General features: G+C 39.6%; 1 protein-coding gene across 2 annotated transcripts; it reads left to right on the top strand.

Moving 5' to 3' along the window:
* The first annotated feature begins 474 nt into the window (after positions 1-474).
* On the top strand, positions 475-26,794 carry fhdc2 (FH2 domain containing 2). 2 transcript variants are annotated; one of them, XM_079631021.1, is made up of 12 exons: positions 475-680; positions 7,154-7,591; positions 9,407-9,468; positions 14,097-14,199; positions 14,342-14,427; positions 19,206-19,306; positions 21,203-21,273; positions 21,352-21,459; positions 21,586-21,656; positions 23,518-23,635; positions 23,720-23,884; positions 24,919-26,794. In XM_079631021.1, the coding sequence occupies exons 2-12, from the start codon at positions 7,277-7,279 to the stop codon at positions 26,326-26,328; spliced, it is 2,610 nt and encodes an 869-aa protein (XP_079487147.1). In that variant the 5' UTR covers positions 475-680; positions 7,154-7,276; the 3' UTR covers positions 26,329-26,794. The 2 variants fall into 2 exon arrangements, with proteins under 2 accessions (XP_079487147.1, XP_079487148.1); XM_079631022.1 differs by having other exon boundaries at positions 546-680; positions 21,589-21,656; positions 24,919-26,476.
* Positions 26,795-27,941: the final 1,147 nt, after the last annotated feature.

Genomic DNA, 27,941 nt, shown 5'->3' with positions numbered 1-27,941 from the left:
GGAGGGAGTTTTTAACCAAGCATGAAGCTGACCTGAGATCAGTTACTCTGAAAAATGACGGCTTTTGTTTCTCTCATAATGGTTTCTCATTATATATAAGATATTATAATATATATATATATAAGATTATAATTTCAAGACTGTAAATAATTCAATAATTATTTAACATCTATTTAGCATACATGATACTACATAGCCTACATCACACTATTTTTTTTGTAGCGAATCCTACTACGGAGAAGGCCGAGCTAATGAATATTAAATAAGTCACGTTGACATTTCTTAACAGTCCTGGAGCGTCTAGTAAGGTCATTTAATCAATATTTGTAATAATGTAGCAGTAGAAATATCCACTACTGCACTTCAGCTAGGCGAGATGCGCGTTGCGTACTTAATATTCATGAGCTAATCCTTGCCCGTAGTAGGATTGGTGGAGTCCAGCGGGGGAAAACCAATGAGCGCATCGGGTGCTTCTGCGCATGCGCGTGCTAGAGAGCGCACCGAGAGTTTGAGAGAGTTTTTCTCCAGTCTCCTGAGTTTGTCAATGGGACTCCCGGCGTTTATAAGTGCTTGGAGCTGTTTTATGTTCATAGACACACGCGAGAATTCCTCATATTGGACGGGAAATTATTTTATGTTGTTCTAAACTGGATTACATCCGTAATGATACGAGGGGAAACGTAAGTATTGTTTTAAATTTGTGTTTCTGTCTTTCTGCTGCACAGACTGACTCTTTAAACTGAATTCAAGTCTTGAGTTTATTTTATTTAATTTCATTATCGGAACATTATTTCTTATCGTAGCCGTTTTCTTTGCCATTTTAATTTGGAGAGTGATTTGTTTTAAAGCGACTGACACTAATTTAACATTTTCTTCCCATGTTTGAGAAATGATGAGTTTCTGTTCTGCTCAAATCTGCTGGTGTTTGAAGATCAGCTTATTCCAGGGGTTTATAACATGAAAAAGAGATCAAACAATGTTTGTACGACGAAGACGTTTATTAACTGCAGAAACAACTTCCCAAGCCTTTTATAAAGTGAGTCAAAAGGCTTGAATCGTTCATGAACTGTAGATAGTGCAGCATTATGTGGACGGTTTGATCATCTGCGGTTTTTCCTCCGTGTTTTGTGTATTGACAGTAGCGCGCGCTCAGGTGGTGTTTCTCTGGCCAGGACAATCCTGTTTAATTACAGTTCTAGTCCATTTCTATATCGGGTTCACTCTCATTATCAAGTTACTGATTTCTGAGTCTTTAGTGGGGCTTTTGGAGGTGATCGATGATGATGATGATGATGATGATGATAACTGTCGCTTGTGGAAACTCTTAAAGGGCTAGTTCACCCAAAAATGAAACTTTCGTCATTAATAATTACTCACCTAATGTCCTTCCAAAGCACTTGCATCGCTTCATAAAATAAAGGTTAAACCACTGGAGTCACGTGGATTACTTTAATGACGTCTTTACTGCTTTTCTGGGGCTTGAAAGTGGTAGTTGCGTTAACTGTCAATGGAAAGCTCTCAGATTTCATTAAAAATATCTTAATTTGTGTTCTGAAGGTGAACGGAGGTCTTACTGGTTTGGAACGACATGAGGGCGTGTAAATAATGACAGAACTTTCCTTTTTTGGGTGAACTAACCCTTTAAATATACTTCTACCGATTGCCTTGTTGTCATTGATAACTGACTTAAAAAAAGTTTTTTATATACATACATGTCATAATTTAGCAGACGCTTTTATCCAAAGTAGGGCTGTAAACGATTAATCGAATCCAAAATAAAAGTTTATTTACATAATATATGTGTATTGTGTATAATTATTTTATATAGCCTATATAAATACACACACATGCATGCATATATTTAAGAAAAAATTGTTATTTATATATAAAATAGTTCTATTTATATATAAATCATATAAAAAATATATATATGCAGTATATAAATGCAAATATTTCTCAAATATATACATGCATGTGTGTGTATTTATATATACAAAATAATTATACACAATACACACACATATATTATGCAACCACAAACTTTTAGTTTTGGATTCGATTAATCGCAATTAATCGTTTACAGCCCTAATCCAAATCCACTTACAAATAAGGAGAGCAATAGAAGCAGTCAAACTAACAATATGACAACAATGTGTAAGTGGTGTGACCCTTCCCAGTTCAGTGTAACCAGTATATGTACTTTTTTATAAATAGATAGAGTAGAAGAGAACATAAAAGAAAATAAAGAGTATGTATTAATGGATCAAGTGTTGCCCAAAAATATGTCTTCAGCCGTTTCTTGAAAATATCAGCAGCTCGGGTACATATCCAGCATGAATGAACTATTTAAAGCATCCCAGGATTTACCCCATGACCATGAAGTTGGTTGAGGGAATGAACAGTGTGTAATTTTTTAACAGTTTGGGTCATGCTTTAGGAATTTACATTCTATCATCATTTTGATTACTATTATTAGTGTGGAAAATGGTGCTATATAGTATTTGTAAGTACATGGATTACAGTATTCTCATGTTTTTGGCAGCGCAACCGCTTGCTTGCCCTGCCAGGAATCCCGAATCTGTGTCAGCTTCACTTTTCTCTTTCTTTTTTTTATAAATCTGTTATTGTCCTGTGGCCTCATTGGCATTAATGAACTGGACTGCAGGAAGAGACCGCACGTAGGGTGTGTGTGTAGATACACATGTGGCAGGAGTTTCTCGGAAAACACAAAGTGCTTGAGCGCTCTCACGTGCTGGGACCTCAACACCTCAGGCCCTTTTAAAAGAGTAACCTCCGGTTAAACACGTCCCTGGCAGCGGCACCAGTCCTGCGGGGACGCACACACTCATTACAGACACCCTCGTGTTAATTGGGGGACAAGAGCTGCCAGGTGCCCGAGCCCACAGGCTCACTTCGGGTCATGGCTGTAAACAACCTCATTGTACGTTGATGACCGGAGCTTGTGTGTTTAAAGCACGCAAGTGAGGACGAACTGCATGATGTCATCTTATTACCGTGGTGCTGTTTGATGATAGCACTGGTTCTTGAAGCCTTTGTAATAAAATCTACACTGCCCGGCCCCCCAAAAAAGTGGCTGTTTTGATTTAGAGGGGACTTATTATGAAAATCTGACTTTTTCTGTGTTTAAGTGCTATAATCGGGTCCCCTGTGCATCTACCAACACAGAAAACGTGAAAAGTGACCCAGTAACCTTGTTTTGGTGAGCCTTTCTCTGCAAGCATGTCAAAAAATAATCTGATCAGATTTCGCTCCACTTCTGACGAAGGAAGAGGACCTTATAGAGAGAAGCCAAGAGACCTTATTTCGGGAAAAAATCTGTATGGTAGTCAATGAGGAGAGACAACTTATCTTTTTATTCCGTCCGAACTGTGCCCTGAACTACACACATGATGTTTGTCCATTTAAAAGATAATTATGAAAGTCACGAAAGTCGCAGTTTGTCATAAAACTGAAGAGTAACGTTTAGTTTTATGTGAAAATCGCTCAATGAACATCTCTCGTCTCGCACTATACGTCACCGTTGCTCGTGTGTGTGCAGTCTGGTACAACACACTCCGGCATCACGACGTAACGTTTATGATTATAACGTAAGACTATAGAAAACATGACAGACGTTAGCTTCAGTAAAGTTAGCTTCAGTAAAGTTAGCTTCAGTAAAGTTAGCTTCAGTAAAGTTAGCTTCAGTAAAGTTATCTTCAGTAAAGTTAGCGCTTCGGTAAAGTTAGCTTCAGTAAAGTTAGCTTCGGTAAAGTTAGCTTCAGTAAAGTTAGCTTCAGTAAAGTTGGCTTCAGTAAAGTTAGCTTCAGTAGAGTTAGCTTCAGTAAAGTTAGCTTCAGTAAAGTTAGCTTCAGTAAAGTTAGCTTCAGTAAAGTTAGCTTCAGTAAAGTTAGCTTCAGTAAAGTTATCTTCAGTAAAGTTAGCGCTTCGGTAAAGTTAGCTTCAGTAAAGTTAGCTTCGGTAAAGTTAGCTTCAGTAAAGTTAGCTTCAGTAAAGTTGGCTTCAGTAAAGTTAGCTTCAGTAGAGTTAGCTTCAGTAAAGTTAGCTTCAGTAAAGTTAGCTTCAGTAAAGTTAGCTTCAGTAAAGTTAGCTTCAGTAAAGTTAGCTTCAGTAAAGTTAGCTTCAGTAGAGTTAGCTTGAGTAGAGTTAGCTTCAGTAAAGTTAGCTTCAGTAAAGTTAGCTTCAGTAGAGTTAGCTTCAGTAGAGTTAGCTTCAGTAGAGTTAGCTTCAGTAAAGTTAGCTTCAGTAAAGTTAGCTTCAGTAAAGTTAGCTTCAGTAGAGTTAGCTTCAGTAAAGTTAGCTTCAGTAAAGTTAGCTTCAGTAGAGTTAGCTTCAGTAAAGTTAGCTTCAGAAGAGTTAGCTTCAGTAGAGTTAGCTTCAGTAGAGTTAGCTTCAGTAGAGTTAGCTTCAGTAAAGTTAGCTTCAGTAAAGTTAGCTTCGGTAAAGTTAGCTTCGGTAAAGTTAGCTTCGGTAGAGTTAGCTTCAGTAGAGTTAGCTTCAGTAGAGTTAGCTTCAGTAGAGTTAGCTTCAGTAAAGTTAGCTTCAGTAAAGTTAGCTTCAGTAGAGTTAGCTTCAGTAAAGTTAGCTTCAGTAAAGTTAGCTTCAGTAGAGTTAGCTTCAGTAAAGTTAGCTTCAGAAGAGTTAGCTTCAGTAGAGTTAGCTTCAGTAGAGTTAGCTTCAGTAGAGTTAGCTTCAGTAAAGTTGGCTTCAGTAAAGTTAGCTTCAGTAAAGTTAGCTTCAGTAAAGTTAGCTTCAGTAAAGTTAGCTTCAGTAAAGTTAGCTTCAGTAAAGTTAGCTTCAGTAAAGTTAGCTTCAGGAAAGTTAGCTTCAGGAAAGTTAGCTTCAGGAAAGTTAGCTTCAGGAAAGTTAGCTTCAGGAAAGTTAGCTTCAGTAGAGTTAGCTTCAGTAGAGTTAGCTTCAGTAGAGTTAGCTTCAGTAAAGTTAGCTTCAGTAAAGTTGGCTTCAGTAAAGTTAGCTTCAGTAAAGTTAGCTTCAGTAAAGTTAGCTTCAGTAAAGTTAGCTTCAGTAAAGTTAGCTTCGGTAAAGTTAGCTTCGGTAAAGTTGGCTTCAGTAAAGTTGGCTTCAGTAAAGTTAGCTTCAGTAAAGTTAGCTTCAGTAAAGTTAGCTTCAGTAAAGTTAGCTTCAGTAAAGTTAGCGTCAGTAAAGTTAGCTTCAGTAGAGTTAGCTTGAGTAGAGTTAGCTTCAGTAAAGTTAGCTTCAGTAAAGTTAGCTTCAGTAGAGTTAGCTTCAGTAGAGTTAGCTTCAGTAAAGTTAGCTTCAGTAAAGTTAGCTTCAGTAAAGTTAGCTTCAGTAGAGTTAGCTTCAGTAAAGTTAGCTTCAGTAAAGTTAGCTTCAGTAGAGTTAGCTTCAGTAAAGTTAGCTTCAGAAGAGTTAGCTTCAGTAGAGTTAGCTTCAGTAGAGTTAGCTTCAGTAGAGTTAGCTTCAGTAAAGTTAGCTTCAGTAAAGTTAGCTTCGGTAAAGTTAGCTTCGGTAGAGTTAGCTTCAGTAGAGTTAGCTTCAGTAGAGTTAGCTTCAGTAGAGTTAGCTTCAGTAAAGTTAGCTTCAGTAAAGTTAGCTTCAGTAGAGTTAGCTTCAGTAAAGTTAGCTTCAGTAAAGTTAGCTTCAGTAGAGTTAGCTTCAGTAAAGTTAGCTTCAGAAGAGTTAGCTTCAGTAGAGTTAGCTTCAGTAGAGTTAGCTTCAGTAGAGTTAGCTTCAGTAAAGTTAGCTTCAGTAAAGTTGGCTTCAGTAAAGTTAGCTTCAGTAAAGTTAGCTTCAGTAAAGTTAGCTTCAGTAAAGTTAGCTTCAGTAAAGTTAGCTTCAGTAAAGTTAGCTTCAGGAAAGTTAGCTTCAGGAAAGTTAGCTTCAGGAAAGTTAGCTTCAGGAAAGTTAGCTTCAGTAGAGTTAGCTTCAGTAGAGTTAGCTTCAGTAGAGTTAGCTTCAGTAAAGTTAGCTTCAGTAAAGTTGGCTTCAGTAAAGTTAGCTTCAGTAAAGTTAGCTTCAGTAAAGTTAGCTTCAGTAAAGTTAGCTTCAGTAAAGTTAGCTTCAGTAAAGTTAGCTTCAGTAAAGTTAGCTTCAGTAAAGTTAGCTTCAGGAAAGTTAGCTTCAGGAAAGTTAGCTTCAGTAAAGTTAGCTTCATTCATTGAGAGAAAAGGTATGACGTCTTTTGGGTTTGTAGTGTTTGTAATGACGTATTTTCACAGTCTTACACCTCAACAGTTTTACATCAAACTGCGACTTTCTTGACTTTAAAATGTATCTTTTAAATTGACAAACATCATGTGTGTAATTCAGGGCACAATTCAAATGAGATCAAAATATTTGTTGTCTCTCGCCATTGACTACCATACAATATTTTTCCGAAATGTCCCATGGTCCACCGGAAGGGGAGGGGCTTAGGCTCTATTGTAAAATGAGCAGCCCTTAATCTGCACGTTTACACACACCAGCACCGACATTTGGTTTCCGCAAGTGACAACAGTGACCAGTTCTAGCGCAATGGCAAAAGTTGAGGCCACATTTACACATATCCGGGTATTTAGACAAACTAATAGACAAAATAATATAATATATGTCAGATGATACATTGGTCAATAAACATGTCATGAAGTCGTAAACACAACCCATTTTCCCCAATACTGCAAATACTTATCCTTCTGTAGGTTTAAAGCGAAAGTCATCCTCTCCATATTTTGGACACTGGTCATAATGTCCAGCCTTTGTTGGAGGTTCAAATTGTAGCCACTTTCGTGTTAAAGCTTTCTTGCTGGCTGCTGATGATATCTTTAAAATGTACTTGTTTTTCATCATCAAATGAGCTGCTAAGTTACCCAGGTAAATTGTAGAAAATGAGCAGTCAATTCCATCACTGAAAATAACATGTATGACTTGTATTGCCTCCTCCTGCCAATGTGACTGGATGGCTGGGCTTCTCCAGAATACATGAAGTGGTCTGCCAGCTGTTCCCCACATTCCCTCCAGCATAGACCACTTCCCTTCTTGCAAGACTGAATCGATTTTAACTTGGAGGTTACTATCTAATAATGTTTAGTCTGTGTGCCGTGCTTCAGCTGTTGGAGAGTTTGCGGTGTGTAAGAGAAGTTGTAGTTCAGTGTGTCGATCTTCTGTCCGTCTGCAGATACACTGGAGCGAGCGGATGTCATCTTCCTCCTGCTGGACTACATCGACTCTCTGAAGAGTAAAGTCTCTAACTTTTCACGGCACATACTTTGATGAGACCCAGGAGCCGGAAGTGAGACTCATGGCCAGCGTCCCGATCCCCCCTCCTCCTCCTCCTCCTCCTCTTCCTCCTCCTCCTCCTCCTCTGACCCGCACAGACTCTGGCCGCAAACACCGGCTTCGCAATCTCAACTGGGAGCGCATCCCGAAGGAGCGTGTGGAGGGCCGAGAGAGCGTGTGGAGCGGCTCACTGGACGAGGACACTGACCTCTCCATCGACCTCAGCTCTCTGGACGAGCTCTTCGGGCGTAAAGAGGGCGTCAAGCCGGACCGGGCCGGCGGGTTTCGGCGCAGCTTGCGGAGGTGCAGCTCTCCACTAGAGATCAGTGCGGACAAAGTAAGAGCACGTGTTCTGGCAAAACTATATATATAAACTCACTTAATAATGTTGGGTTAAAAATAACCCAACGAGTAACCCAGCTATGGGGTGGTATATCACCTTCCCAACTGTGGGTTATTTTAACCCAATGCATTGGGTTAAAAGTAACCCAACAGTTAAGTTAACTTTTTTTTTTTTTATGACACTAATATACAAAGTTTTTCAAATACAGATTCTGTATTTGTATAAAACAATATGTCTCAACAAATATATTTTTAAGTTACAAACTAAATATTGGGGAGTCTAGAATTTAATGTAAATATACATAATTGTGTAAAAAAAGTGTACACACAACATACGTAACCCAACAGCCGGGTTATTACTATAAATTACCCAACATTTTTGGAAAATAACCAAACATAGTGACCTAATATGTGTAACCCAACGGTTGGGTTAAAAAAAAGTAAGCCAGCATTTTTTACTGTGTAGGGTCATGACCAGGGTTTGACATTAACACGCGCCAAATGTGTGTGTGTTTCATCAGTGGTGTGTAACGCAGTCACTCTTACTAGCCACTTTAGCTGGTTGAATTTTATATAGGCCTCATTTTTCAATTGTAGTCTTTTAAAATAGGCAATGAGTCCAATGTAGTGTTGTCAAAAATATTGATACTGAAATATCAGAAACGCTAATTTCCCGCAGAATAGATACAGGATACCAACGTCTCTCTCTCTCTCATGATCTCTCCGACACACACACCCGCCTCTCCTCACTCACTCCAGTCATTTGCTCCAGAGTGCTGTATGGTTGCTGTCCAGGGCTTGAATCTCAGCGTGGGATTGTGTGTGTTGAGCATAATGTTACTCATTCCCGCAGCTTTTGTGCTCAAACGACCGAGCTCAACAATGGAATAGATTCCAGAGTTTTATAGAAGTTTTTAACTTTTAAAGCCTTAAATGCATTGCTGTTCACCAATCATTATTACATATTCGGGTCTTTAGGCCTACATCGTCTCCTGATATTTTAATAACCATTACAAAATAATATTATTTTGCCATGTTTTTGTTACCTTTTGGACCTTGGAAAGGTTCAATTCTGAGCAGATGCTTTTGACCATCATCACTGTCTTCGTCAGAGCTCATTTCCCCAAATACATTCAGCTTCCGGCTCATATTCACATTCTCAACACTATCATAACCAATATTAGATTGCACACAGTTCTTGCTCTGCAGTAAATTGCTGAGTTTTGCTGATGACACTTGTGTATCCTTTTGTGTTATGCCTGCGGTAACTATGAGTGAAACTTCATGTGGTCATCGTGAATCAGAAATTCCCACCTTGAGGAATAAAGGTAAATTGCACTTTTAAAGTCATTAAAAGATTCAATTGTTGCACAGAATTTTTTTTTTGCACTATTACATACCTCGGGTCGCTAGCAACCCTACACTTTTTCCAAAACCAAAAAAAACGTTGATTTTTTTTTTGTCTTGTTTGTTTATAATGAATAAATTTAGGAGTACTAAGAAGGATGATGTCTAACTTTAAAAAATGAATGAGGGCGAGGGTAGTGACCGACGTCAAGGGTCATAAATTACCTGTGGTATGTGTTTAAGTATTAACTTCACTTATCTTAACTTGACAGAAATGCAATGTTTATGGCTCAAGATGCTGAAGAACAGGGAGATTCAGTGGCCAAAGACATGTTTTCACAGAATGACATACTGTGTGCCGTTTTTGTCTTCATTTATTGTTGAAGGCAATGTTATTCACTCTTACTTTTTTGATGAGTTTTTTGTGGGTTTGTGAGCTGATTACCTTTATTTGTATTTGCAGGTTACACTGCTTGACTCAAAACGCAGCATGAATGTTGGGATATTTCTGCGGCAGTTGAAAATGTAAGTTTTGGTTTCATTTTTTTATATTACAAGGCAAGACACCCCAGTGAATAGGGTAAAAAAATGTTTTGTAAATATTTAATTTATTTAGTTTAAATATGCAAAGTATGCATTATCTAATTAAATCTGCACTTATTTGCATTAATTTCTAGAACAAAAATCTGAACATTGGATATTGTTTTATATATATATTAGAGTCAAAGGTTTTTACTGAGGGGATTTTGGATCTCTTTTTATATCACTCCATAAAACAGCCATAAATAAATACATTTTCACTCTTTTTTTTAAATTTTTTTATTAAAGAAATAAATAGTTGTACAAAATCAGGAAAATATAGATTAGAAGATCAATATAAAACTGTAAAGTTTGGTGTATGTCAGTGCTACTGAAGTGGAGATTTCTGGCTCAATGTAGGAGGAAAAGCTCATTTTGAGGAAACGGCCTTTAAAGATACACACTGTGACTGAAATCTACAGACGCAAACAGATAAAGTGCTCTAAAAGATCCAGTTAAAACCGTTTTCTTTCCACTAGTCTGAAAAAAAAAAAAACACTTTATGATAAGCCAAAAAGCCTACAATTCTCAAAATTGACAGATGCATGAAAAAACAGTTTTTGCCTGTAGTGTCTCGCCTTAAAATATATAATTATTTTCTACAAAATATTTTGTGTTTATATGCATTGGTATTATATTGGCCGTCCTGTTCTCTAGATATTTGTATTTGGTGTTTTTGTTACAGTCCCATTTGTAGTTCTGCATTTTTGTAAATGTATACAGGTGAAACTCGAAAAATTTGAATGTCGTGCAAAAGTTCATTTATTTCAGTAATTTCACTTAAAAGGTGAAACTAATATATTATATAGACTCATTACATGCAAAGTGAGATATTTCAAGCCTTTATTTGTAATAATTGTGATGATTATGGCTTACAGCTTATGAAAACCCTTTCACAATATTCTAATTATTAATTTGGGGTTTTCATAATCTGAGCCATAATCATCAAAATAATAACAAATAAAGGCTTGAAATATCTCACTTTGCATGTAATGAGTCTATATAATATATTAGTTTCACCTTTTAAGTTGAATTACTGAAATAAATGAACTTTTGCACCATATTCTAATTTTTCGAGTTTCGTGTGTGTGTGTGTGTGTATGTGTATATATTAGTAGTTTAATGTATTCCTGACACTAAAACTCTGAAATCTTGAACTTTTTCTCACACACTAATTTGTATTTTGGGTCAACTATCCACGATACATATTGTTGGATTTGTGTATTCATTGTGATATATTGTGACATGAAATATTGTGACACCCCTTGTTCATATGCAGTGGTATTATATTGGCCGTCCGGCTCTCTACAGGCTTGTGCAACATTCAGAATTGGTCTCCATTCAATTCATGAATTTGAATTTGAATTGAATGCTCTCCGCCCCACAGGAAGTTGAATTTGAATGACAGGAAGAGGAATTAAATTTATTGCAATTCAAAGAAATTGCACACAGTCACACAACAGAAAGAGTGTGTTGAGTCTCACACACATTCAGTGTTACGGAGGTTACTCTGAAAATGTAATTGCTACTGTTATAAGTTTCCCATTATAAATGTGGTTTGGATAACTTTATCAATGCAAAGCAATTTCCTTTTACTTTGATTAGTAACTAATTGAATTACACATTTGACCTCAGTAATACAACTAAATACAATTACATTAATTGTGTAATTTAATAACATAATTGCATTACACGTAACTAGTCACTCCTCAACCCTGCATACATTTTGTCCTAAAATCAAAATCAAACTCCGAAGAGCTCAAACTCTTGAAATAAATGACCCCCTCAACGCTGTTTAATTAGTTCTGATCCAATGTTATTTTCATTTCAAAGTAATCACATAACACAAAGTGCATAATGCAATCATATCTGACATATACTGTAAAGCTTCATTATTAAACATGTATATGAATTTCTTAGTATTTTGATTGAATTGCAATTCTGCTTTCTTTAACTCAAATTCGAATTGTAATTCAAGATCCTGTTTTTGACATCAATCCAAATTCAAGAATTGAATTGGATTTCAGGAGTCATTCTCAATTCAGTTCAAGCCTGCTCTCTAGATATTTGTATTGGGTGTTTTTGTTACAGCGCCATTTGTTACGAATAGGAAATGAAGGTGTCCTGGAGGAAGTGTCTGAACACTTTAGACGGCAGGCTGTGTTTATCCGAGTCATTGATTGCCTTCAGACGGAGGATAGATGTGTGAATGAAACCGGGGGGGCTGACGACAAGTGTTCAGGAGATGCCGTCCAATCAGAACAGCTGGTTGTGATGGTCAGTGAAGGAGGTCAAAGGTCACACCTGCTTTGTGCCCGACTGAGCCGTGATGAGCAACGAAACCTGATCTCTGCAGCAACTTCTCCAAATATGCTCTGAGATTAAATATATCCGTTTCAATTCAGGTGTTTCCAGTGAAAGGTGATCCGTTTTAGTGATGCAGAGTGAAAGCAGTTCATAAATCATTATTCATCCTTCTCAATGCCATTGTTTGATGAAAAAAGGTTGGCGTTTTCGTGTCGGCACTTGCTCTCCGAGTAAATATATGGGAGTGTGAGTTTGAAAAGCTCTTCCATGGGACTGATATCTGTCAGAACATGTGTGGAAATTACGGAGAAGTGCTCGCGCAGACAAACACATTTCCCGGTGTGTGTGTAACCTCACATAAGTGCACACTTTAGATGTGTGTGAGTATGAGTTATACTCCGCTGTGGCCAAAGCAGGTCTTTGTTCTGTGTAATAACGTTTCATTATTTCATTTTGAACGCCACGAAGAAACCGCAGGAGCCTTCAATACTCTCTGACATTAACAATTACATGTCATAAAAATACAAAACATAAACTAGTTGGGTCTTGTGAACCTTTTTTTTTTTTTTGAGACAAGCAAAAGAACCAGCTGTGGGTTTGACACACACACACACACACACACACACACACACACACACACACACACACACACACACACACACACACACACACACACATCCACACATCCACATGTCCAAGTGAAACTGGATTGACGAGTACATATGACCTCCTTTAGGTCAACAGGACCAGACTCTGCACTGTTGCATTGATCTAAGATTGCGGGTTTTTTTGTCTAGGGGGTCGGGATGAAACCCTTGAGCTTCAGTCCTGATGCAACTAAAGCCCTATGTGGACAGTAATTGTTTCTTATGTGGATGTCCGTAAAAATAAATGATCATGGCACCTCAGTAGCTATGTTTGCATCCACACGTTTTTATCCGAATTAAGAGATATCGAGTGAAAAATGCCTTATGGAAACTGTAAAATTCGATTGTATTTCATGAATATCGACTCAAATGCGTTCGGTCTCATCGGATTTTATCTTCATCGATATACGGCTTATGCGATAAACGCTGATGGAACGTCATTTGTCGAATAAATAATGAATTGCATTTTGTCTAGCAAAACTTTGTTCGCAAATGTTAGCTTGAATGTTGTGCGATTCAGTGCGGAAAAACAACAACTTAAAATGTCTCAAATCAGTTTAATATACCAATTTGATCGCAAAACGGCATGTGACGTCATTACGCACAGGTTTTTATTAGCTTTAAAGCCGTTGGATGGAAACACACTTTCACCAGCTTTTTTTTTTACCGAACTTCAGATAATTCGATTGACAAGTGGATGGACACTTAGCTAGCGTTGACGCGCTAACCATGACGCACTAGCGTTGACCATCATGTGGTCAGTCGCATTAATGTCTGCTGTAAATAAGCTTCTAGTAGCTTTAGCTCCTTTACTCCTTGCAAGGACTTACTTTTACATAACTGTTTTTCTTTTATTTATTTAAACCAATTTTATTATTTTATTTACTTATTTATTTTTTGTTGTCTTTCTTGATTGTATATTTGATTTGAGACTTCATCGCTGTTACTTATTGTATTTTGCAATTATGTCTGCCCTTTGAGAATTGCAAGTTAATACTGTTTGTTCAATACCTATTTTGTCTGTACATTTGAATTAAAAAAAAAAAAAAAGAAAAGAAAAAGTCTGCTGTAAATAAAATGTCATATGCTTGGAATAATACGAATAAATTCTTATTGAATTTAATAATAGGAAAATAATGTTTTATTTATTATTTATTTAAATCTCTTTTTTTTTTAATGGGAAGGACACGTGGATACGTGTATTTGAAATGGTTCTTATAGTCTTGCATTTTATCTCAAAAGGATGTAATTTTAAAAATATGGAGATTAGAAACATGAGGTAAAAAAAAGAAAGCATTGTTTGTATTTTTAATGTTGTGCCTATATATATTTTAAAATTGAATCATATATTGCTGCCGCCCATTCCAAATGTTTAAGTGCCTTTCTCTTTCTCCTTTTTGTTCGCTGCGGTGATGAATGTTGTTTTTATAAATACTTTCCAGCATTACAGTAATAAAAGTGCACATGTTTAAAATGCATGCAAATTACAGTGAAGCGCAACAGTTATCGTGCGTACGGTGCTCGGCAGTGGTCAAAAATGATTTAAACAGTGAATCTTGAAGTGATCTTGTAAACTCAGAGATGTGTATAGACGTGATGTGATGTGTCCTCTGTCCTCAGTGCGGTGGAGGAGATCGTGGAGGACGTGCGGCGAGGAGCCGGAGAGCGCTACGGAGCGGAGAAACTGGCTGAGCTCTGCAAACTTCTGCCCGATAATGAAGAGGTATCGTCTCTCTGACACGTCCGTACACATGTTAGAGACAGTTACACGTGATGCTGCTTGTTACTCCACACGATCTCCAATCACAACTCTTTCTGTTGGACTCAGTGCTGAGTATTAAGTTCCTGCGTTTCCTTTTGTCCAGGAGGCCCGGTTGAAGAAGTTCAGCGGTGACCGTACTTTACTGGCAGAGCCGGATCTCTTCATTCTCTTACTGGTGGAGTTACCCAGGTAAGAGTTCAGGACTGAATGATGCAGTATTAACCAGTGTTGTCAAAAGTACCGACTTCGATACCATACTATTTAAAAAATGTGACGATACCAGCATTTCCCTCGAGCATTTTGAGCGCTGTTTTTCATGCGCTCAACATGTCTGTGATTGGCCATTGTGTTCACGCACTCAACATATATGTCTGTGATTGGCCATTGTGTTCACGCACTCTACATATATGACTGTGATTGGCCATTGTGTTCACGCACTCTACATATATGACTGTGATTGGCCATTGTGTTCACGCACTCTACATATATGTCTGTGATTGGCCATTGTGTTCACGCACTCTACATATATGTCTGTGATTGGCCATTGTGTTCACGCGCTCTACATATGTCTGTGATTGGCCATTGTGTTCAAGCGCTCAACATATATGTCTGTGATTGGCCATTGTGTTCAAGCGCTCAACATATATGTCTGTGATTGGCCATTGTGTTCACGCACTCTACATATATGTCTGTGATTGGCCATTGTGTTCACGCGCTCACATATGTCTGTGATTGGCCATTGTGTTCACGCGCTCTACATATATGTCTGTGATTGGCCATTGTGTTCACACACTCACATATGTCTGTGATTGGCCATTGTGTTCAGGCGCTCTACATATATGTCTGTGATTGGCCATTGTGTTCACGCACTCTACATATATGTCTGTGATTGGCCATTGTGTTCAAGCGCTCAACATATATGTCTGTGATTGGCCATTGTGTTCACGCACTCAACATATATGTCTGTGATTGGCCATTGTGTTCAAGCGCTCAACATATATGTCTGTGATTGGCCATTGTGTTCACGCACTCTACATATATGTCTGTGATTGGCCATTGTGTTCAAGCGCTCAACATATATGTCTGTGATTGGCCATTGTGTTCAAGCGCTCAACATATATGTCTGTGATTGGCCATTGTGTTCACGCACTCTACATATATGTCTGTGATTGGCCATTGTGTTCACGCACTCTACATATATGTCTGTGATTGGCCATTGTGTTCACGCACTCTACATATGTCTGTGATTGGCCATTGTGTTCACGCACTCTACATATATGTCTGTGATTGGCCATTGTGTTCAGGCGCTCTACATATATGTCTGTGATTGGCCATTGTGTTCACGCGCTCAACATATATGTCTGTGATTGGCCATTGTGTTCACGCACTCTACATATATGTCTGTGATTGGCCATTGTGTTCACGCGCTCTACATATGTCTGTGATTGGCCATTGTGTTCAAGCGCTCAACATATATGTCTGTGATTGGCCATTGTGTTCAAGCGCTCAACATATATGTCTGTGATTGGCCATTGTGTTCACGCACTCTACATATATGTCTGTGATTGGCCATTGTGTTCACGCGCTCACATATGTCTGTGATTGGCCATTGTGTTCACGCGCTCTACATATATGTCTGTGATTGGCCATTGTGTTCACACACTCACATATGTCTGTGATTGGCCATTGTGTTCAGGCGCTCTACATATATGTCTGTGATTGGCCATTGTGTTCACGCACTCTACATATATGTCTGTGATTGGCCATTGTGTTCAAGCGCTCAACATATATGTCTGTGATTGGCCATTGTGTTCACGCACTCAACATATATGTCTGTGATTGGCCATTGTGTTCAAGCGCTCAACATATATGTCTGTGATTGGCCATTGTGTTCACGCACTCTACATATATGTCTGTGATTGGCCATTGTGTTCAAGCGCTCAACATATATGTCTGTGATTGGCCATTGTGTTCAAGCGCTCAACATATATGTCTGTGATTGGCCATTGTGTTCACGCACTCTACATATATGTCTGTGATTGGCCATTGTGTTCACGCACTCTACATATATGTCTGTGATTGGCCATTGTGTTCAAGCGCTCAACATATATGTCTGTGATTGGCCATTGTGTTCACGCACTCTACATATATGTCTGTGATTGGCCATTGTGTTCAAGCGCTCAACATATATGTCTGTGATTGGCCATTGTGTTCAAGCGCTCAACATATATGTCTGTGATTGGCCATTGTGTTCACGCACTCTACATATATGTCTGTGATTGGCCATTGTGTTCACGCACTCTACATATATGTCTGTGATTGGCCATTGTGTTCACGCACTCTACATATGTCTGTGATTGGCCATTGTGTTCACGCACTCTACATATATGTCTGTGATTGGCCATTGTGTTCAGGCGCTCTACATATATGTCTGTGATTGGCCATTGTGTTCACGCGCTCAACATATATGTCTGTGATTGGCCATTGTGTTCAGGCGCTCTACATATATGTCTGTGATTGGCCATTGTGTTCACGCGCTCTACATATATGTCTGTGATTGGCCATTGTGTTCACACACTCACATATGTCTGTGATTGGCCATTGTGTTCAGGCACTCTACATATGTCTGTGATTGGCCATTGTGTTCACGCACTCTACATATGTCTGTGATTGGCCATTGTGTTCACGCACTCTACATATATGTCTGTGATTGGCCATTGTGTTCACGCGCTCAACATATATGTCTGTGATTGGCCATTGTGTTCAGGCGCTCTACATATATGTCTGTGATTGGCCATTGTGTTCACGCGCTCTACATATATGTCTGTGATTGGCCATTGTGTTCACACACTCACATATGTCTGTGATTGGCCATTGTGTTCAGGCGCTCTACATATATGTCTGTGATTGGCCATTGTGTTCAAGCGCTCAACATATATGTCTGTGATTGGCCATTGTGTTCAGGCGCTCTACATATATGTCTGTGATTGGCCATTGTGTTCAGGCGCTCTACATATATGTCTGTGATTGGCCATTGTGTTCACGCACTCTACATATATGTCTGTGATTGGCCATTGTGTTCAAGCGCTCAACATATACGTCTGTGATTGGCCATTGTGTTCAAGCGCTCAACATATATGTCTGTGATTGGCCATTGTGTTCACACGCTCTACATATATGTCTGTGATTGGCCATTGTGTTCACACGCTCTACATATATGTCTGTGATTGGCCATTGTGTTCAAGCGCTCAACATATATGTCTGTGATTGGCCATTGTGTTCAGGCGCTCTACATATATGTCTGTGATTGGCCATTGTGTTCACGCGCTCTACATATATGTCTGTGATTGGCCATTGTGTTCACACACTCACATATGTCTGTGATTGGCCATTGTGTTCAGGCGCTCTACATATATGTCTGTGATTGGCCATTGTGTTCAAGCGCTCAACATATATGTCTGTGATTGGCCATTGTGTTCAGGCGCTCTACATATATGTCTGTGATTGGCCATTGTGTTCACGCACTCTACATATATGTCTGTGATTGGCCATTGTGTTCAAGCGCTCAACATATACGTCTGTGATTGGCCATTGTGTTCAAGCGCTCAACATATATGTCTGTGATTGGCCATTGTGTTCACACGCTCTACATATATGTCTGTGATTGGCCATTGTGTTCACACGCTCTACATATATGTCTGTGATTGGCCATTGTGTTCACACGCTCTACATATATGTCTGTGATTGGCCATTGTGTTCACGCGCTCAACATATATGTCTCTGATTGGCCATTGTGTTCAAGCGCTCAACATATATGTCTGTGATTGGCCATTGTGTTCACGCACTCTACATATATGTCTGTGATTGGCCATTGTGTTCACGCGCTCAACATATATGTCTGTGATTGGCCATTGTGTTCATGCACTCACATATGTCTGTGATTGGCCATTGTGTTCACACGCTCTACATATATGTCTGTGATTGGCCATTGTGTTCACGCACTCTACATATATGTCTGTGATTGGCCATTGTGTTCATGCACTCACATATGTCTGTGATTGGCCATTGTGTTCATGCACTCACATATGTCTGTGATTGGCCATTGTGTTCACACGCTCTACATATATGTCTGTGATTGGCCATTGTGTTCACGCGCTCAACATATATGTCTCTGATTGGCCATTGTGTTCAAGCGCTCAACATATATGTCTGTGATTGGCCATTGTGTTCACGCACTCTACATATATGTCTGTGATTGGCCATTGTGTTCACGCGCTCAACATATATGTCTGTGATTGGCCATTGTGTTCATGCACTCACATATGTCTGTGATTGGCCATTGTGTTCACACGCTCTACATATATGTCTGTGATTGGCCATTGTGTTCACGCGCTCAACATATATGTCTGTGATTGGCCATTGTGTTCATGCACTCACATATGTCTGTGATTGGCCATTGTGTTCACACGCTCAACATATATGTCTGTGATTGGCCATTGTGTTCACGCACTCTACATATATGTCTGTGATTGGCCATTGTGTTCATGCACTCACATATGTCTGTGATTGGCCATTGTGTTCATGCACTCACATATGTCTGTGATTGACTACAATGATCAACGCCTCAAAAACATGTTGTCTTCATCGAGCGGTTACACAGATACACATGGGAGCGTTTGAAAGTAGGCGTCTATCAGCAGCTTCGTCTATCAGTGGATCCGTCTATCAGTGGATATATTAGGGATCCGCTGATAGATGTGAGAATAATGGCATATCAGAGGCGTTTAAGAAACCATTCAACAGTGCTCAGAATGCTAGAGGGAAATGCTGGTATCGTCACATTTTTCAAATTTCTGTACTGACTTGGCACCGAAGTTGGACTCTGTGCTTTTGACAACACTAGTATAGACACATCGTGTGTCTTTCACTGAGCGCTGATTAATCCTCCTCCTCCTCATCATCACTAGCTTCCGCATGCGTCTGGACGCCCTGATCCTCCAGCAGGAGTTTGACCCCGCGGTGACCTCTCTCTGTGTGGCGGCCAGATGTCTGCGGGAGGCGGCTCGAGGTAAACACTCACACAACTGCCTCTGGGTGTGGAGCAGTGGCAGATCTGAAAGCTGCAGCTCGAGTCACAGCATCAGACTTGTGCTTGAGTTTTGCTGCGATGTTTAACCCTTGTGCATCCTTATCGACATTTGTGTCTTTTTCAGTGTTTTTTTGTAAATAATTTTGTTAATGCCAACTGCATGAATTTTGGTACAGGTGCATTTCTATTGGAGTTTTACTATTTCACCTCAATTTCCTTTAAAAAAATCTATTTTGCACTAGTAACACACAATAGTTCCTCTCAGCACCTTTTGGACAAAAATGTCCCCTTTGAAACCCATTAAAACTGCTATTTTAATTCCCAGGATCGTTTAACTATAAAATTTACGCAATCTTTGTTAATAGACTTTCAATGCTTAAAAATGCAACATTTAAAATGTTACTATTTTTTAACAGATGCCGACATTTTCTCAGGTTTGGTCTATAAAGAAAATACTCACTTTATTCTTGTGTTCTGCTGCTGCATATTATAGAGCCAATTGGATTGTGTGTGTGTGTGTGTGTGTGTGTGTGTAACACAAATTGTTTAGATTTATGGCTTTGATTTTCTAGCAGTTTTAGAGTTCAACATGTTTCATAAAATATACATTTTAAATAAAATAATATTCATTAATCATTTTCATAAATAAACATACACCTATATAACTTGTTTTTGGTTTTACTTTTTAATGTTTTTGTACTTCAACAATAATCTGCCAAGGGTCTTCTTCAAAATGAGACTATACTTAAGGGAACACTCCACCGTTTTTTGAAATAGGGCTTATTCACCGTCTTTCCTACATTTAGATAGGTGGGCAAATGCATTTTTGTCTCAGTGCATGCATTGTTTTAGTTTGGCAGGGTCGCCGCTAGCTTAACTTAGCATAATGAATGGAATCCTTTGTTGCCAGCTAGCATGTCCTGAGTAAAACGTGTCAGGCTCAACGTGTCAGATCAAGATGAGCGTGCCCGCAGTTGTGTTACAGCTACCAAAGATTTCTCGGTGTTGATCCATTCTGCAGTCCTCGACTTTTTTTTCCGGTGCGATAAATAAACTGTAAAAAACGCCCCACGCCGAATGGACCCAATGGACAGCTGTCCACAGAGTAAGTGATTATTTTCAATTACCATGTTTGCTGTAACTTCTCAAAATAAACACAATCCAAAAGCGAAGATGCTCAGTGCAGGTCACGCCGGTATGTTGACGGATTTCAGGTGCTGCGGGATATCTCTGCCCAAGTAGCAGTGCTTCGCCTGTGCTTCACCCTAATATAGTAACAAGTCAATATTTGCGTAGGAAATCACCTAGTCTTAATCTGCATCGCTATTTGTACTCGTTGTGAATACGCAGGCCACAAGAAGTAATTAGGTGTTTTTTGTAGCACTTTTACTCAGGACATGCTAGCTGGCAACAACGGATTCCATTTGATTATGCTAAGCTAAGCTAGCGGCGACCCTGCCAAACTAAAACAATGCATGCACTGAGACAAAAATGCATTTGCCCACCTATCTAAATGTAGGAAAGACGGTGAATAAGCCCTATTTCAAAAAACGGTGGAGTGTTCCTTTAAGTCTGTGCTCCTAAGCTTCACATTTTTATGACAGTTTTTTGACACAGACATTTTTGTCCACTATGGACCTATGTGTAACTTTTGAATTGATGCACAAGGGTTAATGGCGTGGCGTGAGTGGCTTTGATTGATTGATAATGTCTGGACATCAGTGATTGATGCTCATGTGTTGATTGATAATGTCTGTACATCAGGGCTTGATGCTCATGTGTTGATTGATAATGTCTGTGCATCAGTGCTGATGCTCATGTGTTGATTGATAATGTCTGTACATCAGTGCTGATGCTCATGTGTTGTTTGTGCAGAGCTGCTGAGCTGCCCCGAGCTTCACTATATCCTGCGACTGGTGCTCAAGGCGGGGAACTACATGAACGCCGTGAGTCTTTGATCAACACGCTGTTCTTGATAAGCCGTGTGCTCGTGTGAAGTCAGTCTGAGTCTCTTGTGCTCTCAGGGTGGTTACGCTGGAAATGCTGCTGGATTCAGGATTTCCTCTCTGCTCAAACTGGCCGACACCAAAGCCAACAAACCCGGCATGAACCTCCTCCATTTTGTTGCCATGGTGAGTGTCGTGATGATGTCACAAGAGCCTCTTCACGTGAAAGGAAACCACATGATGATGTCATCCGTTGGATAAAACCCCAGATAAGGTTCAGCACGAGTGATTTCTTCTTCTTCTTTACTACAGGAGGCAGTGAAGAAGGATAAAGACTTGCTGATGTTCCCCAGCCGCTTGGGTCACGTGGGTCCAGCTTCAAGGTCAGCAGACAAACACCTTCTGAGAGCTTTTAAGCTCCCGTAGATCAGCCCAGAACAGGGTTATTCAATTAAAGCCGGTCTCTATATCTCCTTCCCAGCGTAGGTCCGGACAATACTTTTTAGAAACAGTTACCGTATTATCTCGGACTATAAGTCACATCAGTCAAAAAATGCGTCATGAAGAGGAAAAAAACATATATAAGTCGCACTGGACTATAAGTCGCATTTATTTTGAAATTTATTTCACAAAATCCAAGACCAAGAACAGACATTTAATTGGAAATGCAAGTTATTCAGCTCCACACTAGCTCACAGAACAACAGCTGAATAGTGTCCGGCTTATTAGCGTAACACAGGGTTTCCCGCTGCACTTTGGAACTAAAGCGGCCGCCTAATAACACACGCCTGCTGCCTTAACTACGGCGTCAAAAAATGTATATGAGCGATATCCGCCGCGTTACTCTGTCCTGTTTAGAGCTCAGATTCTCCCTTGCCGATATTTCCCGCCGCTATCCTCGGGCCGGCCCGTGATCTAGAGACGTGCGGCGCGGGACTAGATGTGATGGCCGAGTGCGAGCGCGGGCGGTAGCCTAATGCACTCACTCTGTGTGTGCGGCTGCGGGAGAATAAAACGATTAAATATAAATATCTCAGATAAAACATATAAAAACTAATAAATTGTTATTCATTTGTCGCAGAAAAGCAACAAGAACAACTAAAACAAAAATAGAGACGATTTACAGGCCATGAGTTTCTATTTGTAACATGTTTGCAGCGTTGAGCGATGTAGCCAATCACAGACATATGTGTTGATTTCTGGAATGCAATGGCCAATCAGAAGCATTTAAGAGAGAATCCCCTCACCGCTCAAACGGACTTTTTGTTCAGTGCTGAATTCTGCATGTTGGCAAATCCTCGGATTATAAAAGATATTATGAAAGATTGATTATGCAGTCAGCTTCATTGATGATAACAGAGATGTATGAGATCGCGATGAACTCATGTCAGCTTTTTAAGAATCATTAAGGGAGCGTACATTCAGTCATGGCAAACCGTGCACTCAGCCTGCTTGCTTTTATGTTAAATGAACAGTGGTTTGTGAATGTTAATGCTTTAATAACAAATAATTTATCAGGAGCATTTATGCTGATGTGTATGGTGGCGACACGTAGGCTAACACAAAGTTAAGTAAAGTTACACCTTAACTAACACATTTTCTGCGGGAAACCCTACACAATAGCATAAAGAACATATAGGCTACCTGGGAGGCTGAATAAACCAGCGAGTCCAACAAGTTACCGGTCATCAAGTTCATCAAGCTCCCGATCTCACTCCTCAACACTGAATCCATTGAGTTCTTCCTCGGTGTCGCTTCTGAACAACTCTGCTAACTAGAGCGCCCTCTCGCTGCTGTAGACGGTAATGTTTTCTCTTGGCTCATCTCAGTCAGTATGAATTAATTTTGATAGTCGCACCTGACTATAAGTCGCAGGACCAGCAAAACTATGAAAAAAAAATACTTTGTAAAAAAATAAAATAAAAATCCTAAACATTCAAAATTGTCATCAAAGATGAGAATCCTGGGCCCAGAAAGCCAAAAAAAATTACATGAATATAAAAAGTTCAAGTGCGACAAAAGTCCTGGGGTATTGGACCTCTCTGATGAACACTCAATTTGTAAAAAAAAAATAAAAATCGAAATAAATTTCTGGGTCACAGTGACCCGAGTAAGGATGAAGGGTTAAAATAGGCTTTGTTTGTTATGACATAATTTTCATCAGCTTTACACAAAAGCAAGTCGTGCACGTGTTCTTTTGTGGATAATATTAGAGAGTGAACGATCAGGTATTTTTGTGTGCAGGTTGTCAGAAGAGTCTGTGCTGGAGGATCTTTCTCGACTGCAGAGCCGAGTCTCAGCGCTCAGAGTCCGAGCTCAGGCCGACGCTGAAATCCAGATGCAGACCAGAGCCTTTCTAGAGGTGTGTGTGTGTGTGTGTGTCCAGGTCATGTCCACAGATGCGGATGCTCCTGTTCAGGTGTAAATCCCTCACTTCTTCCTTCAGGTTGCGGAGGTGAGGCTGGCGGAGGCTCAGGATGAGCTGGAGAGCTTACAGGAGAGCAGTAAGTCTGTGGTGGAGTTCTTCTGTGAAGATGACAAGACCTTCAAGCTGGAGGAGGCCTGTCTGATCTTCCACGGCTTCTGCCATCGCTTCCAGAGAGCCGTGCAGGTGAGCGGGACTGTCTCTTTAAATGGAAACAATCAAATTAACTTTAAAGTCCCCCTGAAGTCAATAATGTTATCTCTTAAAACTCATCTTTGATCACCAAAATTACATATTTAAACGTTTTTTTTCCTTGAAAAAAAATTCTACATGCCTTAAAATAGCTTGAATGTAACTCGACGCCCTTGTCTCATTAAAAAAAATAAAGATTAAAAGGCCAAATAAAGGCATGCATTTAACTTGATCAAATGTAATACATTTTATTAATATCCATCAACAGTATGTGTTTATATACACTATATTTACTTGTATAAATACAAATATATAAAGTGCTCTATAAATGTAGCAAATTATTATTAATTACTTGCATGTAATTCACATTTTTTATACATGTAAAATCTTCCATGAACATTTTAAGTGTGAATCTGCTCATTGAAATGGTCGTTTCAAACCTGAATTTCTCGCAATTTAAAAAAGTCATAATTATGAGATGGAAAAAAAGTCGCAATTACCATTGCAAGATTATCAACCATGCAGTCATTCAAATGTTAAATGTTAAGTTTGAAATATTAAATATATTCATATTAAATGTATAAAATAAGTATTTTAGAACATATTAAAAAGCTACTTACAGATAATGGCAATAGGCATGTTAATAGGCAAAAAATAAAGATTAAAAGGCCAAATAAAGGCATATATTTACTTGCATGTATTACATTTTTGGTAACACTTTATTTGACAGTGTCATTGTTACGTGTTACATGTACTATAGTAATAACAGTAAATTATGCATAATTACATGCAACTAACCCTCAACCTAATCCCAATCCAACCCTAACTTTATAAGTACATGTACTTGATTAATATTACTCAGTACATAAATATATATTTAAACTGTAACAATGACACCTTAAAATAAAGTGTAACCACATTACACACATGTAAATTCTTCCATGAACATTAAGTGACACAAATCTGTGAATCCGCTCATTGAAATGTAGGTTTGAAACTGAAGTGTACACTGACTTGTGTCCTGACAGGAGAACACAGAGAGGGCGTTGCAGGAGCAGCGGCGCGTGGCCCGCGAGCGTGAGAACGTGGGAAAGCGGCGTTCCCTGGCTCTGTGTACGGGCCTGGACGAGGAGCGCGAGTCCGACGACCTGGATCACGCTCTGCAGAGGAGCTTGAGTTACACGGGCAGCCGGCGGAGCCTGCGCAGACTCTCACAATACTTCCTCCGCTTCAGCGAGAGAAACGGCACATCTGACATCCAACAGCAGCCAAACTCATCCCTGAGAGACTCGGAGCTTATGCGGCGCTCACTGCAGAAGAATGAGGAGACTCAGGGTTTAAGCACAGATTCAACATGTGCCCTTCAACAGGACTCGGCAGACACTGTGAAAAGACATTCTAGGTCGAATACGAGGACAGTCCCCAGTGATAACGCTTTTGTTGCTTTGGGAAAAACAAGTATCACGTCACATCAGCAGGGGGCAGTGAATGTCCTCCCGCTCGCAGGAATATCCCCTAACAAAGTGTTGAAAGTTGAGAAACGGGTTCAAGACGCCTCTGAAAGGCTGACGCAGATTGCGACCGACGCTGGGAAGGATCCTGAGAAGAGGGATTGTGTAAATGGCAAAGAATCTCAATCTCAAAGAGGAGCAACACTAGAGACAGACACCAAAACGGACACACGGTTGGGAAACACGTGGACTAGCTCGTCTGACGCTAGTCCTCTTGCGCGGGAGGCGTGTAGCGCAGAGCGAGAGCATGTTTACCCGCGTGTCGGAGAAACGCTGGAGTGCCACACGCTAGTGAAGGGCCTTCGCTCCTACGAGAGCCTTTCTCCAACCGTGACCCGACCAGCCACAAATAATCACTGCTCAAAATGGAGGAAAGAGCGGGAAGCGGAGGAGCGCGATTGCGCTAGCTCACCCCATGCTAAGGATGATAGCCGTCTAAAAACTCCCACTCGAGGGTCAACTAAAAGACTGATGGTTCCCCGAGGAGCGCCTTCGAACTATAGCGGGATCCCAAGAGTTCACAGCAAAACTCCCGCTGATAGTTTATCAGCTAGTCAGGTATCGCGTCCCGCATCCGTACGCACATCGCTAATGAAACGCTTCACCGGAGGCCAAAATGAGCTCAAACGTAATAGTAGTGCGAGGCAGAAGGTGAACGCGCCGTCTGATACGGGGAAACTAAAGGGTAACGCCGCTGAAAAGTCGAAGCAGGACGAGGACAAGCCGTTTGTGAGGGGTTCGCCACTTCGCGTGTCCAAACGGCTAGCGCCCAACTCTGAATCCGTGGCTAACAACACCATACACAGTCCCGCCGCGGCTACGACTGCGAAGACCATCCGCACAGCCATCATAAGTGCAGCCAAAGCCAAGACAAACACCAGAATACCTAAAATCCCCAGAGCTGCCGCCCAACCGCTGTGGAGATGATATCTGATCCCGCCCACTCTTGAGCTGACGTTCTCTGTGCATTTATGAAATGTCGTAACACGCATGAGTAGGGTTGGGCATCGTTTAAATTTTAACCATTACTATTTAGATTCTGCTTATCGATTCCTAATTTCGATTCCAATAATAAAAATAAATAAACGTGCACTCTAAAAAAATGCTGGGTCGTTTCAACCCATGTTTGGGTCAAATATGGACAAACCCAACCATTGGGTTTAAAAATTTTATAAAAAAAATGTAAACCAAATGTTGGGTTTGTCCACATTTGACCCAAACATGGGTTGAAACGACCCTGCTAGTCTCATTGCAAAACATTTAATCGCAGCTGAATATCATGAACAAAATCAACAGCCTGATGAACACTTTGCCTGTTGTTTAAAAATACCATAGAAAACCAACGAGCCTAACTAATATATATTTCAAGCATTATCAAAGACAAACACTCAGTAATTTAAAAAGAACATAAAAAGTTAGCAATCGCAACAAATAGACGCAACTGAACAAAGATACGATTGAAATAAACAGTGTTTCAAGATTTTTAGGTATTCAGGTTCAGAAACTAATCAAATGTAAAATAACACCGCACTTTATTAATAAAATGTTACAAATATTGTTACAAAAATTATTCAATCAAGAACAAGTGAATTTTCTCTTTGTCTTTTGTTGTTTGATTAGTGTTATTATAGAGACACAGGAATATTAGTGTTATTATAGAGACACAGGAATATTAGTGTTATTATAGAGACGGCAGGAATATTAGTGTTATTATAGAGACGGCAGGAATATTAGTGTTATTATAGAGACACATCAGGAATATTAGTGTTATTATAGAGACACAGGAATATTAGTGTTATTATAGAGACACATCAGGAATATTAGTGTTATTATAGAGACACAGGAATATTAGTGTTATTATAGAGACGGCAGGACTATTAGTGTTATTATAGAGACACAGGAATATTAGTGTTATTATAGAGACGGCAGGAATATTAGTGTTATTATAGAGACGGCAGGAATATTAGTGTTATTATAGAGACGGCAGGAATATTAGTGTTATTATAGAGACGGCAGGAATATTTGTGTTATTATAGAGACACATCAGGAATATTAGTGTTATTATAGGAATATTAGTGTTATTATAGAGATGGCGGCAGGAATATTAGTGTTATTAGACGGCAGTAATATTAGTGTTATTAGACGGCAGGAATATTAGTGTTATTAGACGGCAGTAATATTAGTGTTATTATAGAGACGGCAGGAATATTAGTGTTATTATAGAGACACAGGAATATTAGTGTTATTATAGAGACACAGGAATATTAGTGTTATTAGACGGCAGGAATATTAGTGTTATTATAGGAATATTAGTGTTATTATAGAGACGGCGGCAGGAATATTGTTCAGCACATAAAACTGTTATAAGTCATATTGAAGTGCTCACAAAGGAATCGATAAGAGGAATCGAAATGTTTATTTTATAAGTATCCGATTGCTGACCTCAAGTATTGATTGTCGATTCCCAGCCCTATGCGTGAGGAGCTAAAGGTGTGTGAACGGTCAACTGTTGTCTCCTGTGGACATAAAGGAGCCATTCA

Source organism: Phoxinus phoxinus, assembly GCF_949152265.1.
Source record: "Phoxinus phoxinus genome assembly, chromosome: 12".
Classification (NCBI taxonomy): Eukaryota; Metazoa; Chordata; class Actinopteri; order Cypriniformes; family Leuciscidae; genus Phoxinus; species Phoxinus phoxinus.
This window is presented reverse-complemented; position numbering and strand designations above follow the sequence as displayed.

Coding starts and splice junctions, on each gene's coding strand:
- fhdc2 (XM_079631021.1), top strand. CDS start 7,277: ATGGCCAGCGTCCCGATCCCCCCTCCTCCTCCTCCTCCTCCTCTTCCT. Junction 14,200..14,341: donor TTCTGCCCGATAATGAAGAG/GTATCGTCTCTC, acceptor CCTTTTGTCCAG/GAGGCCCGGTTGAAGAAGTT. Junction 21,274..21,351: donor CGGGGAACTACATGAACGCC/GTGAGTCTTTGA, acceptor TTGTGCTCTCAG/GGTGGTTACGCTGGAAATGC.